We start from the raw sequence: 17,743 nt of genomic DNA on the forward strand, positions 1-17,743 counted from the left end.
CTAAACTAAAACCAGGGGCAGCCTTTGAAGGAAAATTCTTAAGAAATAGGAATGGACCTTATGGGTTAATTGTACCTACCTGAGCCTCTCTGAGCCTGGAGCAGGCCCTGCCTGTGCTGCCCCAGCCCACCTGCCCCATCTCACCCTAACCCAGGAAGGCAACACTGACCCCAGACACGCACCCCCTTTCTGCACTAGAGCGCTAGGGCCCTCTCATCCAAGCCAGGCCTTGGACGTTTTTCCTCTGTAGTTCTTCAAGGAAACCCTCGTCTGAACCCTCCAAGCCCCCAGTTTGACCCCTGAAGATAGATGAAAGAGAGGGGGAAGTACATTTTTAGCGTTGTTTGCCATGGTGGAGGTGGGGATTAATAGGTATTTCTCAGCAAAGCTCTCTTTTATTTGGAAGTGGGCAGTATCCTATTTAATGGTCCTTTTAAGATGCAGGCTGGTGATGGCCCACAATAGCAGGTGGGCTGCTAGGGCCCGAGGCCAGGTCCCTGGAAAGAGTGGGCCTCCGGGACTGAGCCAGCTGGGTTCTGTTCTTCCCAGTGGGCCCTCTCCCTCCAGGACTAAGGCTGCATTCTTCCTGCCACTCCTTTCTCTGGCTGTCTCCTGCTCTGGCTGGTTCCTGGCAACAGAGAAAAAATCTCCAGACAGCACTCCGGCTGCTTCATCCTTCCCAGCTCAGGGATAAAGTCTCCCCTGATTTACTTTTTAATAACTGTAGTTTCTTTTTTTAACAGAAGAAATCATGTCAAGAGATAAACAAAAAGAATAAAATATAAATCACCCTGGTCCCATTTTCCTGACCTCTCTCATGTGTATCTTTCCTGTTCTTTCTCTGTTCATAGAAATGGGTTTAAAAAGTAGGAATGAACTAATTTACTAAAGTGAAAGATTTTAGAAAGCGGGAAATCAGATCTAGGTTCAAGGCTCAGCTCAGGAACTTCCTAGAAATAACCTTGAGTAAGTTGTTGCACTGGTGGGCTCACTTACCTTTGCAAAATAAGGATAATAGTACTTACCTCAACACTGAGCCCACTGCCCTGCGTATAGTAAGGACTTTTAAATGGTAACAGTTGTGCTGCAAGCTCAGGAAATAACTTCCTTGGTACTAAGAGGCCTTCTGTAGCATCGTTCTAACTGCAATTCATATGCAACTACAATCAGGTATCTTAATTTCCTTCACTGAGTCCCCATAAAAGGGTATTTATATACATTGTAATTTTTCAGGATTATAAACAATGCTCTGATATATATCCTTGCAGATAACACTTGTACAGAGATTATTTGCTTAGACTAAATTCCTGTGAGTGAAGTTGCTAGATCAAAGGGTGAGCTAAAATCTGAAGCCAAAGTTTGGACTGATTCACACTCCCTCCAGCAAGGAGAGGGTCTGTTTTCTCTCACCCTTGACAACACAGGGGCTTAGCATTTTCTTTCATCTTTATCAACTTGATAAGTGAAAAAATAATAACTGCTTATTCGTTTCCAGGGTATTCAGTGACTTGCTCTTGTTTTTTTTTTTTAAGGGGAACTTTCTAAAGGATGACGTCAGACTCCATAATGATTCCTCACATCCAAGGAACCTCTAAGAAGGAATGTAGGTGGTGTTAGTGGCAGAACTGTGATAAAAATCTAAAGTACAGAGTGTAAAAAGGGCCTGGAGGCTGTCCACTCCTTGTCCTGACCCTCCATGAGCACACTTCCAGGTCCTTCCATGCCTTCACATTAGGGCCATATTCTCTACTTAAGGCGTGTGGCCTATCCTTCCACTTAAGTCCAGTGATAGGGGACAGAAGACTATTTGTGATGAAATATTTACAGAGCTTTTGGTGTACACCCAGGACAGTACCTCTAGGACCCATGAGGATCCATAATGGCATCTAGGGTGATGTTTTACCCAAAATCTGAGGTTCCAGTCCAAACTCCTTTGCTTAAAAGTAGGAATGCTTTCTTGAACTTTGGTTTATCTTTTATAGGGCCAATAATACATTCTCCCCTGACCCCTGCCTTAGCTTTATCATAACACACAGGAAAGCCCTTTGTAAACTGAAAAGAGCTTTCCACTTAGAAGGGGCTGTTTTTAAGGGAGGTTGTGTGTTAAGCGCTGTAAACTAAGCTGTGTGTTGAGGGTGGAAGCAGATGGTGGCTGAGGACCCCTTTCTAAGCTGGGTGTTCATCTATAATATCAACAATCTTTTATTGGGTACCTACTACTTGCCATTGGCTTTACATTGAGATCTTATTTTATTTAATCTCCAGGTCAACCCCAATGAGGAATGAGGGAAACTGACACAGAACTGAGTCACTAGTCCAAATGCATATACTAGTAAGAGGGAGAATAGGGATTTAAACTAGGAGATCTTCCCTGGGGGTAGGGTGTACAAGACAACATCTGATTTGCCCAGAATGTCAATTATCTTGTGTAAATTATACACATTCATCCATTTCCCATTTATTCAATATATACTTACTGAACATACTGAAACCTAGAACAAGTGTCATGGGAGACTTCCTTGTATAGTTTCTACAGTCCAGAAGCTTATAAATCCTTCCTACCTTACAAATCCTACCAACCAACCTATTTTTCTTCTTTCCTTCCCTCATTCCCTTTTTCCTTCTACTCATCCATCCATCCTAGGCTTTGCTCCAAAAAGGAGCTCAGGAGGATGAAAGGACTATTTCCATGGTTTGGGGGTCAGACAATGCTTGGTTTGACTGTATCTATGTCACTAAGTAGACAGCCAGCAGACCTTAGATGAATTTTACCTCAACTCTCTGAGCCTGTTCCTATTCTGTAAAATGGGGATACTTATGACAACTTCAGAGGACTCAAGAGAGGTCTATGATATGCACATAAGGAAGCTAGAAATATGCTTGAAACATACTAATGATACTGTGTTATCTCCCTTATTCCTCAGAACAATCACTTTACTGAGGAGGAAATTTAGGTAATGAGGAAGTTAAATTGCTTGTCTAAGGTCTTAGACAGTCAACTCCAGAGCTTATATCCTTAAGTAACTCAGCCAATATTCCAGAAGTCAAGTCCATCCGGGGTGGATTATGTGACCCCATAATCAGAGAATAAGAAATGATGATAATTTTAGTTGAGATCAGATCTGATTCCTAAGCTCACTGTTTATAGCCTGCAAGTTCGGCAGTCCCCATTCTCTATCTACACACTTCACAGGGAAGCTCTGAGCAAGAACTCTCAATCTTCACTATCTTTATATCCTCCTTTGCTCCAGGAAGAATAGAGACAAAATGACCATTTAATCAATGAGTATTTATTTTGATTTAATGACATTTAAACTGGGATTTTGTATAGAATTTCTAATTACAAAAGCATTGCAAGATTAATGCAGAAAACCTGGTGAAAACTTGGGAGGGGAGAAGGGAAAAAATTAAAATCCTATCATTTTGGCAACCACTGTTGACATTTAGGTATTTGTCCTTTCAATATTTTTATATAGATCAACAGATTTCATTTAGCTTTAGATAACCATGAAGGCTTAATGTGCTAGAAGAGGAAGGGCTGTTAGCAGGGCCATCATTTCCAACACTGCAAGTCTCACACTGAAAACAGCATGTGATTGTTTACAACTACACAATCTTCACACTCACACAAAGCAGCGTTGGCACTTACTTACCTCAGTGGTCCTAACTTTGCTTCTCTCCACCATGCCAAGAGTGCCATATCCTTTTGGAACAGTGGCTCATGGGCAGCCATAATCCTGGAAAGGAGAGAGAGGGATTGAAGGACTCGGGGTTGGTGGGGGAGGGCAGATCATAATGTCTGCAGGAGGAAGATTTATTTTCCAGAAGTAATCAAGAAAAGAAAACCTAGGTGACTATGTGACTCCACCCTAACAGTGATTCACTAATCTTCCCTTATATTAGAGGGAAACTGAACCTCCGAGAAGAGAGATTTTACCCAGTTATACAGCTGGTAAGTAGCCAGTGATTAGGCAGAACTTGAACCCAGGACAATCCCTAACTTAGTTTTATAAGAATGGAGGTAGAAAGATGTGGGTTCAAATCTCAACTCTTTCACTTACTAGCTTTTGATTTTTGACAAGTCATTTAACCTGAGTCTCTGTTTCTTTATTTGTAAAATGAGGTAAGAGCTTTCTCATTAGGTTTAAATGAGAAAAAAAATAATCTTTTCTAAAAATTATTGAGTGCTATGTACCAGGTACTGCACAATATACTTCACATACATGATCTCACTTAATCCTACACGATTAAATGAGATGGGGGGGGATATGGTTTTTATACACATTTTACAGTTGAGGAAACTGAGGCTCAAAGAGCTTAAGTCATTTGCCCAATATCACATAGCTAGGAAGTGGATGGACTAGGATTTGAACCCAGGTCTGTCAGTCTCAGAGCAATACTATCAGACAACATAGGTAATTCTTAGCATAGTACTTATAACATACTAACATGAAACAAATGGCAGCCATCATTATTTACTGTTATTACTGTGAATATAATTATATTGCATATGATTAGCTGGTCTGTTTTCAATCTCTTCAGCCAAGAAACTGAGAACTAGGCCAATCCAAGAAGGGGAAGAGACACAAACCCAGCCCGGTCCAGGGCCATGCCCACTACACAGGACTGACAAAGGGGCAGAAGGAAAGCCTGGACACCTAAAACCTTGGCATCTCTGAGTAGTTCAATGAAGGCCTCCCAACTGGGAGGCATGGCTCCTGCTAGAGGGGCCTGGTGACCTTGTAAACTAGCTCATGGTGTCCCCACCTACCTCTACTAACCCATCGGCCCCTCCATCCCAACCAGGGAGACTTCCCACGTGTGGAGACATAAAACTCCTCTGCCCCATGATTTGGGCCTCTGCTGATCTCTGCAGATGGGTGCGGGTGATTAAAGAGGTGAGATCCAGAGGGAGAGGGAGAGGACCCATTTAAAAAAGCCCAGCGAGCACAGACACGCCACCTGGGATCCCAGCCTCCACCTGAGCGCAGCCAGCATGAGTCACCCCCACAGCCCTTTACCTTTCAGTTGCAACACAGCTGACAGAAACTCCACAGCCTTCCAGGAGACAGGCAGACAGGTACACAGACAAGTGTGCCATCCTTTGGGCTACAGTAAGCTTTGCAGTTACAGCTGGCACAAATGGCCCTCTTGCCACCAGTAAGCTCCGTGAAGTGGCTGGGAAGCCAGGCTCTGCTCCAGGTCAAATCCCAGCTCTAGCTCTACCACTTCTGGGCTCTGCAGCTTGAGTAACTTACTTAATGACTTCAGTTTCCTCACCTCTAAAATAAGGGTAATAAAAGTGCCTATCTCACAGGGTTGGTGTAAGGATTCAATGAGACATGTCAAGGCTTAGCACAGAGCCTGATACATGCAGTGTACTGAGCAACTACTGTGTGCCAGACACTGAGGTACGCACTGGAGATTCAACAGTGAACAAGACAGCCAAAGTCTTTGCTCTTATGAAGTTCGCATGTCAGAAGAATGGGAGATAGACAGTAAATAACAAAATATCAAAAAGTCATAGGGCCATTGCAGAGAATCAGCATATAGTGTGATACTGTGATTAAATGCCTCTTTTAACAAGGGCTGCTGGGGGAGACCTGTTCTAAGGTGGCTTTATTAGAAACTATTATGACTATTTACTATCATTTGCCCAGGCCCCCTCAGCTATCCCTATCACAGCCTCCAGTGAGAAACCAACCTCTGATGGTTCTCAAACCCAGTACCCCTCTCCATAGGCCTGACCACACCCCACGAGGGCTCTTTTGGATTGTGACTATACCCTAAAACTCTCCATCAAATTGGCAGGAGTTAGCTGAAACCCCACCCTTCCTTGAGAGAGAAAGAAGTGGGCCGAGGTGAGGCTCTCAGGGTAGAGCAAAGAGATAACACGCCAAAAGGGAAGGGGGTGGGGTAGGTTAAGAGAACAGAAGAACAAAAAACCCCAAAATCTTTGGCTTAGATTTAATTTCATGTTAATCCTGGTAAAATCTCTTTAAAAAACTCTCTAGGATTCTCCTGTTTGTGTTTATGGATCTTCTGGGTTTACCAGCCTTGTTCTTTATAGACAGTTCATGGAATAATTGCTATTATTCCTCAATTACTTAGTCCATCTAACAGGCATCTGATTTCTCCTGTGTTTCTAATGCAGAATGAAGCACTTATTAGAGTTTGTGAAATGACCAGCTAACTAAAGTGGCCAACTTCAAATTTTCCAGAGGTGTGAGGTTTGCTTACATCTATCTCACTGAGACCTGCAGCACTCCAAATAAAAGGCTGCCTCCCAGCCTATTCCTCCACCCCTCTGCCACCAAACCTTTCCCCCCACCCCCAAGATTGTAACTCCTACAGAGCAATGACTGTCTTTTTGGCCTCTGTCACCTCAGAGCCCAGAGTAGGGCCTGGCACACAGTTGAGGCCCAATGAATGTCTGTTGAATTGAGACCACTGAGTTTATTTAGCTCACAGGGATAGCCAGACTCGGAGATGACACAAGATTCCCATCTTGACTCTGACTTTCAACTAGCCTGTGTCTTGGGCAAGTCACTTTACTGCTCCTGCCTCCATTTCCTCACCTGTAAAGTGTGTGCGTTGGGGAGGAAGGGGGCATGATGATAATATCAACCACAGTTGGTTACTATGAGAATCAAAAGATATCACTTGAATAATTATAAAAGATTATTCAGAAATAGGATAGATAGTATTGTCTTAAGGGGAAAGCACTCAAAAAAAGAAAGGGAATTTATACAGAGACCTACTGGGAGGAGTATCTGCTCTCTTCTTTAAGAATTCCCCATTGGCTGTTAAGTATTTGATGCTGGGTAGAGGGGGCAAAGGAATTGGGATGGTGGGGGGGGGGTGTTCCTGAGTATCCAGGATACAGGAATTGAAATTCCCTTTAACCAAGTATCTGTTTGTCCCTGTACTTTTCCTCTAGTTACCTTCTTTCCAGCACTTTTTTCTCCCTTCCTCCACCCTCCTCTCCACCCCCCACCCCCTCACCAAGGAAGGCATTGGCCAGCTCCACCCAGCCGGCCCCCCATGGCTCCGCCCCTAACTCGGCAGGCCAAGAGTTAACAGCTGCACCTGTTGAGGTATACCTGCTGTGGCCGGCACCTGTACCTGTGGCCAATCAGTGCCAGCGCTGCCGGGAACCTACCTGTCAGCAAAATCCCAACACTCAAACCTCAACATAAATCAAACACTTCCCTGGGCAGGGAATGTCTGTGTCAGGCAAGAATTAGACAAGAGAGTCAGCAGAGCCTCGGTGCTGGTGCCGATCCTTGGAGCTTGGGAGCCTGGGAGCAGGAAGATGTCGAATGAACTTGAGTGAGTAAACACCGGTGGATGCCTGGCGCTCTCCGAGCGTGGAGGCTGGATGGGGTTTCCAGAAGGGGGAAGAACAGGGAGGCCGGCGCCAGGATTCACAGAGCAATTTGTAAGGGCAAATGAATGGGCTGACGATCTCACTTTGGCGTGTCAAGGCAAGCCCCATCTCAGGCTAGAGCTGAGTGTTCCCTGGGAAAAATAGTTGGGTTTTTTTTTTTCCTTTCTCTCTCTGCTGAGCAGTTTCGAGCCAGGTAAGGAAACACAGAACTGAAACTGTGAAGGCTTTTAGCACCACTTTCTGACATTCTGAAGGTGCCTTGGAAATCAGAGACAGCCTCAATCCCATCTAGGCTTTCTGTTTTCTTGCCAAAAGGAACTTCTTTGAGGTGGTTCTAGGAGCTGTCTTAGGCAGAGAGTTGGGTTTCTCTAAAGGGACTTGTTTGTTGGGTTGGAACAGCCCCAAGTAGGAAGGTTACAGTGTGGTGGTTAAACATGCACTTTGTAGTCATCTTAACCTAGGTTCAAATCCAGCCTCTGCTCCTCATGGAGTGTGTGGTCTTGGACAAGTCATTCAACTTACCTAAGCTTCATTTTCCCTCTTCAGAAAATGGATATAAGAATGCTTTGTAGGATTCTTGAGAGTTAAGTGTAATGAAGGTTGTAAAATGCTCAGCACAGGGCCAAGGTCTGAAGATGCATTCAAGAAAATGTGGTTGATTTTATTCAGTGGCTGTTCTAAGGCTTAGGAAGCTGAGATGTGGTTTTCAGTGAGGTCATCTTCATTGCCTGGCAGACTGCAGGTGCCTTCCTACCCTCATCTGGGATTTAGAATCCCTGCTGGCTGATGCTGACCTTCACTATGAACCACCTACTTGGGACCCAGACCTCAGAGAAGGTGGGATGAGGCTGGGATTCTGGGCTGCATCAGCAAGGCTTCTACAACACTCTTCCTGCCACCCACAAGTGAGTGGGCAGATGAGGGTTGAAAAATCTTTTTTTCTAGCTACTCCTCAATAGATTGTCTTAAGAACTTGAAGACCTGAGGGTAGAGGTTGGTGGGTAATGACTGAAGATGGGGTTCCATGTTACCAGCTAACTCTTAGGTTCTCCTGGGTTGGTCAACTATGTTCATAGGGCATTGGATTTCCCTTGAATGAATTCCCCAGGATTGAAAATGCTTTGACCACTGGAATAAAAACAGAGTCACTGGAATCAACAACTAGGTTCAAGTCCCAACTCTGCCTTTAATTAGTTATGTGACCTTGGGCAAGTCACTTCACCTGATCTCAGTTCCCTCACCTGTAAATTGTGGTCCTAATAGTGCCCACCTAGTGGAATTGGGAGACCGAACAACTTTTAAAAAGTGATGGGTTTTAAAGCCTGGTAAAGAGCAAATAATACCCCTGTTACTTTATATAGAAATGACCAGTAAATGAGCATTTCTGAACCTCTACTTTTTATTTTTCCACACATTGAAAACAAACAAAAAAAATATTGATGTGTCTCCATTTCACTTAGATCTGCTGGTTAAAACTGCAGAGGCTGCAGACAGAATCTATTCTTTGGTGCCTCTTAGGGGGTAAGTGTCCTGAAGCTGGGTTACTTGAACAGAAAGGTTTCCTGCTTTTCTGCCCCTTAATGATATGGGTTTTGAAGTCAGATCCGCTGACAGTTGAGGCTTCTCCTTTTGGGGTGGGGTGAGGGGAACTTGTGCCTGCAGAGTAATTGCCGGCAAACTCTGAAGCCACTATTTGAGATTACAATGACAGAGCCTCAGTGCCTGGGGGCCCAGCTGCCCCGATAAGTGGGGTGGGGGGTGGGGGAAAGGGAGGATCAAGTGCTTGGCTTGCAAGTTTTGAGCTGCCAATGCTGCTGTGGCCAGTCGTGCTGCCACATTTCCTTTAAAAGTGCCGAGTTAAGAGGGCCGGTCCTAGCGCTATTCTTGAGCCCCGACAGAATGACTAACACTTGTTAGGCTTCATGTAATGAGGAAAGTCGGACTTGCCACATGACCCTAAATTCTGTCACTTACCAAGTGGAGGATCCTGATAAATTTGTTTCTCTTCCCTGACTCAGTTTTCTCCTCTGCCCAATAAGGGCTATAAACACCCACCTAACAGGGAAAACAGTGAGCTCCCGTATGTGGGCTACCAACCCGGGGCAGGAGCTCCATCAACACAAGCCTATTCCTAGGCTTCGGGTGGTAGAAGGCGGCACTTCGAAGGCTGTTTCGCGAGGAGCATGGAGGCCAAGGCGGTGTAGTTGGAACCTAGCTAGAGGCAGCTGGCGGGTGGAGCGCACCGGCCTTTCATGTGGTCAGGCCTAGTGCCCGCCGGGGAGCAGCGTTTGCCAGCCCTGTCGGGCCACCCGAGCGCCTCCAGCCTGAGGCCTTTGGCGAGCCGGTAAGATAGAGCCGCTCGCAAGGGCTTCTGGGGCAGCGGGGGGCACCGGAAGTCGCTACCTGACGCCCTCCTCTGGCGGGAAAACTTCCCGACGCCTCAGCGCTGCCCACCATCCGGGCTTCTGCCAGGGCGAGGGGCCCGCAGGCGCCGCTCTCGGCCCAGGTGCTGTGGGCCCTCTGGCCCCCTTTGATGTTCTAGGTGCAGTGGTGCCCGGGGCCCTACTGTGTGCCAGGCGCACCTGCCCGCCCCTCGTGGAAATGAGGGGTAGGAGAGTAAGTGCTCAGCACAGAGTGTCGAATGGAGGGGAGAGGGCAGTGAGCGAGGCGCACCAGGCTTCCCTTCCTCAAACGCTCAGTGGGAGCCCTGCCCGCTGCCTGGAATCTTCTCCCTCCCCAAAGCCTTGGAGAGACGCAACCGCGGGTGGGAGGGGCCCAAGCAACGCCCCAGCCAGTGACCGCGGGCCTCCCGCCGCTGCATCTGATCTCCGTGAGCGCCGGGCTCCAGACTGCCTGGAGCGCTGAAGGGGTTAACCCGGAACGCCTCCCCGCTGTGGTTTTGTGGTCGAAACCATGATTGCCAGGAGCAAATTTTTGTCGTGCACTAGGTGTGTTATTAAAAGTCGGAGTTACGCTGCTGGTGAATGAAAAGTTAAAAGCCCTCATTAAGCTCGGGCTGTAAAACAGGCGGACTGGGCCAAGAGCTGAGACAACCCTAACGGCAGCGGCACCCCGAGCCGGGGTGCGGATACTGCGAGGCTCCCGCCACCTCTCGGGCTGCCTTCGCCCTGGCCCAGCGAGGACCCGGTCGGGTTCCCAGAGCCAAGAGAGTCTTCAGGGGGGTCCACACAAAGGAAGAGCAAGAGGAGAAAGGGCCTCAAGGCTGAAACACAAATGATACACTCGCAGCGCCCCGTTTTCGGTTCAAACAAAAACAACAGCCAGACATTTATTGAGCGCTAACTCCACGGCGGACACAGTGTCCAGTGTTTGATAAATACTTTGTCTCCTTTAACCCTCCCGACAATCCAATGAGGGATGGGAGTATAAATGCAGTTTTGCAGAGGAGGGGACTGAGGTTTGCCCCAGGCCCTCCCAAGATCTCACGGAAGAGCTGGGATCTTAACCAAGGGTCCCAAAGGCTCCACACCGATATATCACCCTGCTTCCTATCTGCTCAGATATTGAAAAAAGAGAAGACATGCCACCTGTTAACAGTGGTTATCTCTGAGTGGAGAAACGCAAGTGAATTCTAATCTTTGCTTCCAATTTTTCTATACGTTCAACATTTTATATATTGTGTTTTACAATTTCATGTTACTTTTGAAATGGGGAAGGGGAGGACAGGGAGTTACTATTTTTAAAAGAGAATTTTATTTATTGGCTCACCTAAAAATGGTATTCTCAAACTGTGGTCGCTGGACCAGCATCATCATCATCATCACCTGGGAACTTGTTAGAAATGTAAATTCTCAGCCCCACCCTAGATCTACTGAATCAGAAACTGGAGGTGGGGCTCGGCAATATGTGTTTTAACAGGCCCTCCAGGTGATTCTGATGCATGTTCAAGTTTAAGAACCACTGGTCTAGAAGACCTGGCAGAGACTTGGGAGGCAGGAGGTTCCCATATCCACCACTGACCTGCAGCGTAGTTGCTGAGCCAGCAGACTGGGAGTTTTGCTATGGGGTCATGTGTTTGAGCCCCGCTCTGTGACATAGGGACTGGGTGATTTTTGCATGAGCTCCTTACCCTGTCAATTTCTGCATATGTAAAATGGTGGTAATAACTCCCACCTCACAGTGCATGTATGAAAATGAGAAGGCACTGGGCCTGAGGCTGTGAAGTAACTTAATTCCTTTCCCTTCCCTTGTCTTCTCTCTCCAGTCTGGAACTAATCTTTCTCATTGTAAAATGGGGCAGATAAGCCTGGCTGACTGCCTCCTTCCTTCTATTTATTTTGCCTCTTAAAAAGGTTAGAGCAGCTTATTTAGTGAAAAGGTCCCATAGCAAAATTATCTCACTAATATTTGGTGTTATTTCCCTGGGCTGGGAAATCTTTAGGGCGGGAACAGTGTAGTATTACCTGTGTGTCCCAAGTACCCAGGATGGAACCTATTGCAGAGTGATCTTCAGTGAATGTTTGTTGAATGAATCCATGTGAGTGAATGAATGAAAGGATGTGGCACCCTGAATTTAGAGGTGGACTTCACGTTGTTTCACATCTCAATTGAACAATAGAGAAAAAGATGAGGAAAACTGGACAGGACACCAAGAGGAGAACATAACATGAAAGAAAAATTCCCAAAGAGGGAAGAATTTTTCAAAGGGGAGAAAGTGAATTTCTGGTACAATTAGAAAATGGCATATAATTTGCATGCAACTAAGAAGTGTTGCCTGGAGCCTGATCACCCCTAACTTGCCCACGAGGATCCAGATGATGAAGCTGGCAGTGCTTGCCCCTCTTATCTGGGAATCTCCCAAGCATCAGGTATCCTTTTGCTGCTAGGAGAAGCTGCCCCGTTTACAGGTGGGAGAAAGTGAGGCTGTGAGTTGTCATGCAGTTTGCTGGTGGCTACCCCACAATGTGAATATTAATAATAATAATAGTTTATTAGGTGCTGGTCATTTTACCTACATTGTATCATTGCATTTCCAACAGTAATAGTTCATAAATTTGTAAAGATTACATAAGACAATGACTAGAAATTGTTGGACCAGCACCTGACACTTGGTAAGCCCTCAGAGAACAGTAGTTATAATCAATCTGTGAGGTACTCTCATTCTGCCCCAGTTTACAGGTAAGAAAACTGAGGCACAGAGAGGTCAAATTGAATAAAGTCACACAACTAGTGACTAGCAGAGCTGAAACTGGACCCCAGATCTGCATAGCATTGGGGCCTATCCCATAACTGGAGTTCACATTATCTCGTTCAAACTGGAGTCACTATAGAGCCATGCCCTAGGCTCTGCCATTTCCCCCCTGAGACCCCTAATGAGCCCCCAGCATTCGACAAGGCACATTTCACAAACTATGCATCCAGAAACCAGATGGGCCACTGGCAAGTAAGAGAACCCTGGGGCACTCCTGTCATGCTGAGGGAATACCTTGCATGGGGCTGACTGAAAAATGATTCCTCCGTGAGCAGTTGTGGTAGGGCCTCTCTGTGGGTAATTAGTGAGTGTGATTGATCACTGCTGATGAGGCTGGGTGGCTCGCAACAGCGTTTAGCAAGTCATTGGGTGTAGCTGGGTGTCAACACCCAGCTTAGGTGGCCCCTGGAACTGCTCCTCCTCAGACTAGAGGGAAGTGGGGCCCACCTCCCTGGATCACCAACTTGGGGTACCCCCCATTGGTGAGCTTTCTTCCCCCTCCTGCAAAATTGAGTGAGGGTCCTTATTTTTCCGTCTCTGAATTACTGAAGTGCCTTTGAGATAGGGCAGTGACTGAGCTAAGTACTGGCTAGGAAACTTCAAGACCTGACTCCCAATCCTGCCATATGCTGCATGTCCTTGGGCAGGTCATACTCTCAGGCACTAGGTTTCCAAAGTGTCTTTGCACCCAAAGGCCCTTAGCTGACGGATGAGACACATTTACTTAGTTTCACTGGGAGTTTAAAGTGGCTCAGCCAGAAAGCAGTGGGCATTTGAGTCTGAAAGGACTTGGGAGGAAACCCCATGTCACCACTCTAGTCTTCCTCCACCCTGGTGCCCAGAATGATGCATACTGGAGTCAGGAGGCTGAGTCTGGGCAGGGAGCAGCTGGTACCACACCCCTCCTGTGCTGTGGGCCCAGAGTGACCTGCAAGGGAAAGGACTAGAGCCCCTGTCTGGACAGTTTGCACAGCCCCACAGGCTTGGGATAGGAGGGCTGAAGAAGTAAGGCCTGTCAGGTAGACGCCTGAGCTTAATCTTGGTCTTTTATCCCAACTCTCCCCCAAATGGAGGAGAAACCAGACCAGGGAGATGCTGAGGGGCCAACCTTGTGAAGATCCTCAGTGCTGGAAACCACAGACCTCTATTCCAGGCTTGATTCCATGACATACTAGCTGGTGGCCTTAGGCAGGTCAGTGGCCCTCTCTGTGGCTCAGTTTTCCCGGTTACAAAGTGGATATATTCATACCTTCCCCCCCCTCCTTTACAGAGGCGTTGCATGATCAGAGGTGATGACAAATGTATGAGAAGCATGTTGAAAAATACAACATGCTATGCAAATGTGAGGGATTATCAAATCTTACACTTGAGTTTCCTCCTCAGTTGGCTGGCCTTCCTTGAAATAAGGCAACTTATGCAAAAAACCTGGCTCACACTGGCACATAGTAGGCGGACAAACTCTGGCAGCTGTCCCAGGCATATGCCTCTGGTCTTGCGTTTCCTCTCACCTGGAAGGTCCAAGGTCCTTCCCACCCATCTCCATGCTCCCTCTCCCACCAGCCCTCTTCTCAACCAGCATCCAGGCACTCCTCAAAGTTCAGGCAGGTCGGAAGTCCTGCTGCCTTTCCTTCCTCACTTTCTTCACCTTGCTGATATTAGCTGCTCTTTCATTTATGTGGTCATGACTGTCTTGCTGTCACTAAAATGCAACCTCCACAACAGCAAGGTTGACCCTCTTTATCTAGGACAAGGCCTGGCACATAGTAGTTACTTGATAAGTACTTGTTAAAATGAGGACTGAATGGTTAGATGGGTGGATGCCATCCAGTTTACTGTTTTTTCCTTCCTTTCTATATCCCTTCTTGGAAACCAGTGGTTGGTGGAAAAGTGACTAGTTCAGAGTTAGCTCCCAGAAGGCCTGGCTTTGTAACTCACTTGGCCATAGCCCTGGAACAGGTCACATAACGTGTCTGTTGTCTTGTCCCGGGTCTGTAGAGATAATAACACATCATGTATGTTGGGAGGCTCCATAAGATAATGAATGTGAAAGTCAAAGCAAGGAGTTATTACCCTGTCTCTTTCGTTTTTGTCATGGATCCTGGTTCACAGATAGGAGGCTTGGGGAAGACATTAATTTAAGAACCTCAGGCAGAGTCTCCCTTTTACTCTCATTTGGGGGTTCCAAGATGATGATGGTCATGATGGTGATGATGGTGAGGGTGGCTGTAATTCACTGAGTGATTATTCTCTGGCAGGCTCTAAGCTAAGCACATTTCTTACATTAATGCACTTAATTTCTGAACCACCCATGAGATTAGCCCCACTGGAAAGTAGCCAGCCCTGGTGTTCTCATTTTCTTTACAGCACTTATCACGGACTAAAATTAACTCACTCACCTGCTTGTTTATGGTATGTCTTCCCCAATTAGACTGTAGGTTCCATGGGAGCAGAGCCTTATCTGTCTTGTTCTTGGCTGATTCCCCAGGGCCTAGAAGAGATCCTGACTGGCACAAAGAAGACAATAGACCCATTTAACAGATGAGGAAATAGACTCAGAGGGGTCTAGCGCATTACCCAAGGACACAAAGTTAACTCTGTAAAGGTCTGCAATGCTATGACCCCAGTGCTACTTACCCCATGGTGCTGTGAGCTCTGCGCTGTGCCTGGTGGAGATCTCATGTCCAGAAGGCTGCCAGGATCAAGTCCTGTTGCCATCCCCTCCTCCCCCATTCCCCTTTCACATTCTGATAGCTGAGGAGTTCTGCCTTGGACAGGGTCACCAACAGAGAGGTTGTGGAGGCCCTGGGGAAGGTGCCTGTGTAGGGTGGGAGCCGCCCTGTCTCCCTCTGTTCTGGTGCTGTCACCCGTGAATAGGGCTCCCTCCTTCGTGGGACTCTAGGCCCAAATCTGCCACTGACTTTCAGGGTGACCGTGTCTTGTACCACTTTGCAGTCCCTCAATGTCTAGCACCAAGCTGGGCCTGGAGCACAATAATGGCTCTCATTATTAAGTACTTGGTATATGTCAGAGCGGTTCTAAGCATTTTATAAATGAAGAACAGTGCCAAGCACTGGGGGTCCCAGTTGACCTGGAGGGTGTGGAGGGGAGCATGGTCTTCCAGGCCTTTCCCTGTTTCTCCCTTGCTCCCTTGGTTTGGGAGTTCCCTTTAGCCTGGGGCCAGGCGGGGGGTGGGGGCAACCACCCTGGGCTTGCTCTATAAGTGCCTCGAACCCCAGGCCCAGGAGGCTACTAGGAGGAGCCTCTTCTCAACTCTCCATCTTAAGGCCCTTGATTTATTGCAGCAGAAACTTGGGGTGCGCCTCCCTGCTTCTTTGGAGCAGGAAGGTTTCTGTCATTTCTCTTTCATATATGACAGCTCCTTCTCCCTCCCTCTGAGAGCCCAGTGCCCTGCACCCTGTGGCCCAATGGGATGGGAGATACTGTGTCCTGGATGAAACTCCTGGGAGGGCTGCCACCTGCTGCCTGTCTGGGTGTGACCTGGCTGCTGTTCCCATTCTGTGTGTGAGAATATAGTCCTGAGCTGTGGGGCAGAAGGAGGGTGCTTCCTGCATCATGATTTATGAAGGTCCTTACCCACCCACAAGTCTGCCACAGTGCCTGGAATTCCACACTAAAATGTTTTTCTGCTGTGGAAAGGATTGCGGTCTTGTGTTATGGTAAAAGAGCTATGGCTCAGTGGGAACTATGTACCTTTGGTACTAGATAAACCTGGGTTCAAATCCTGGTTGTGTCAGGGACTAGCTGAGTCATTTGGGCAATTTTCTTACCCTCTTCAAGTCTCATATTTCTTCATCTGTAAAATGAAGCAAATGACCCTTACCATGTAGTGTTGTTTTAAGAAGCAGAGCTTATGAATGGAAAGCATTCATATATATTATAGTAATGGCAGCTGGCATTGCTCCTATGTCCCTAACATGAGAGTCTGTGAAGCTCACCTAAAGGTAGGGCATTGGGCACCAGGAGGCCAATCAGTGCCCACTTGCTCTCTGGAGCTCTCCTGCCAGCCTGGCTATCTCCATCTTCTCACCTACCACTGTCTTTCACACACTCTTTGCTCGAAAAAGAGCATGACCAGAACTTTCCCACATTTGTGCTTGTGATTAGGAGCACATTCTACAACACATGTTTTCAAAGTGTGGCCCCCAGACTATCAGCAACAGCTTTACCAAGGAACTTGTTAGAAATGCAAATTCTCAGTCATCCCAGACCTGCTGAATCAGAAATTCTAGGGGTGGGACCCAGAAATCTGTGTTTTAACAAGTCTCCCTAGTCACTCTGGTGCAGCTGAAGTTTGAGAATACTATTCTGCATTACAGCATTATCCCACTGGAGCTTGAGTCCTCTCCAGGTCATTCCCTTACCAGGAGCTTGGGGAACTCCCTTAACATCTCTGAGCTTCAGTTTCCTCATCTGTAAAATAGGAACAATAATAGTATTTGCCTTTACAGGGTTCTTGTGAGAATTAAATGATACAACCCATGAGATTTACTCAGCTCAGTGCCTAAAATGTGGTCAGTGCTCAGTAAAGATTAGATACCAGTTTTATCATCATCATTATTCTGTATTATGCTCTTATCCCTATGCTCCTCTTGCCACATTTCTGAGTGACATAGTCCCCAGTGCTGGGTCCCCAACAGTGCCTGTCTCCTCCAAAGACCCCTTCCTGATCTCTTTCCTTTGAGCCCTTGTGGCTTATCTTTTGGGCTACATGCCTTGCGTTTGTCCAAGTTCTTGGCACAGTGCCCCAGTTCTGCCTGCTTCTATGTGCCCAGCAGCATTCCACTCCAGTTGCTGGCACCTGAGCAGCTGTTTGGGTACTCTCCAATAAACCTTAGTCTAAAATGCCATTTCCCAAGACCAGGCTCTGCCTACGGGCTCCCTTGCTCCAGCTCTCTCTGTCCCTTGCCATGTTCTCTACCTAACTTGAAATGATCTCCAGCCTTTTGTGTCTTGCACGGTCTTGAGAACTTCTTCAGAAGAACTCAAGCTGAGTTATATGGCAATTCTGTTCTTCGTAGCTTGTCATTATTATTTCCCATCCTTGTTACACGAATTCCCCTTGAAGAAGTATCTACCATGGAAGTATTTTACTGAATTCTCTCTGAAGCCTGGTAAGGTTG

General features: G+C 46.9%; 1 protein-coding gene and 1 long non-coding RNA gene across 3 annotated transcripts in view; one reads left to right on the top strand and one right to left on the bottom strand.

Annotated features, from left to right (window-relative positions):
- Nucleotides 1–393: 393 nt before the first annotated feature.
- On the bottom strand, nt 394–6,524 carry LOC130683321 (uncharacterized). Its single transcript, XR_008996927.1, has 3 exons — nt 5,022–6,524; nt 3,650–3,737; nt 394–628 (listed from the first exon to the last, which is right to left on the bottom strand). It is a non-coding gene; the product is annotated as an uncharacterized LOC130683321 (long non-coding RNA).
- Nucleotides 6,525–7,092: 568 nt separating this feature from the next.
- GRHL3 (grainyhead like transcription factor 3) overlaps nt 7,093–17,743 on the top strand; it is a 32,645-nt gene continuing 21,994 nt past the window's right edge. Inside the window, exons 1-2 of one of the 2 annotated variants that reach the window (XM_057499846.1) lie at nt 7,093–7,332; nt 8,851–8,911. In XM_057499846.1, coding sequence (XP_057355829.1) covers nt 7,323–7,332; nt 8,851–8,911 — 71 coding nt within the window. In that variant the 5' untranslated portion in view covers nt 7,093–7,322. The remainder of the gene's footprint in view (nt 7,333–8,850; nt 8,912–17,743) is intronic. The other variant, XM_036914720.2, reaches the window with a different exon arrangement.

This window comes from Manis pentadactyla, chromosome 4, assembly GCF_030020395.1.
Source record: "Manis pentadactyla isolate mManPen7 chromosome 4, mManPen7.hap1, whole genome shotgun sequence".
In the NCBI taxonomy this organism is placed as follows: domain Eukaryota; kingdom Metazoa; phylum Chordata; class Mammalia; order Pholidota; family Manidae; genus Manis; species Manis pentadactyla.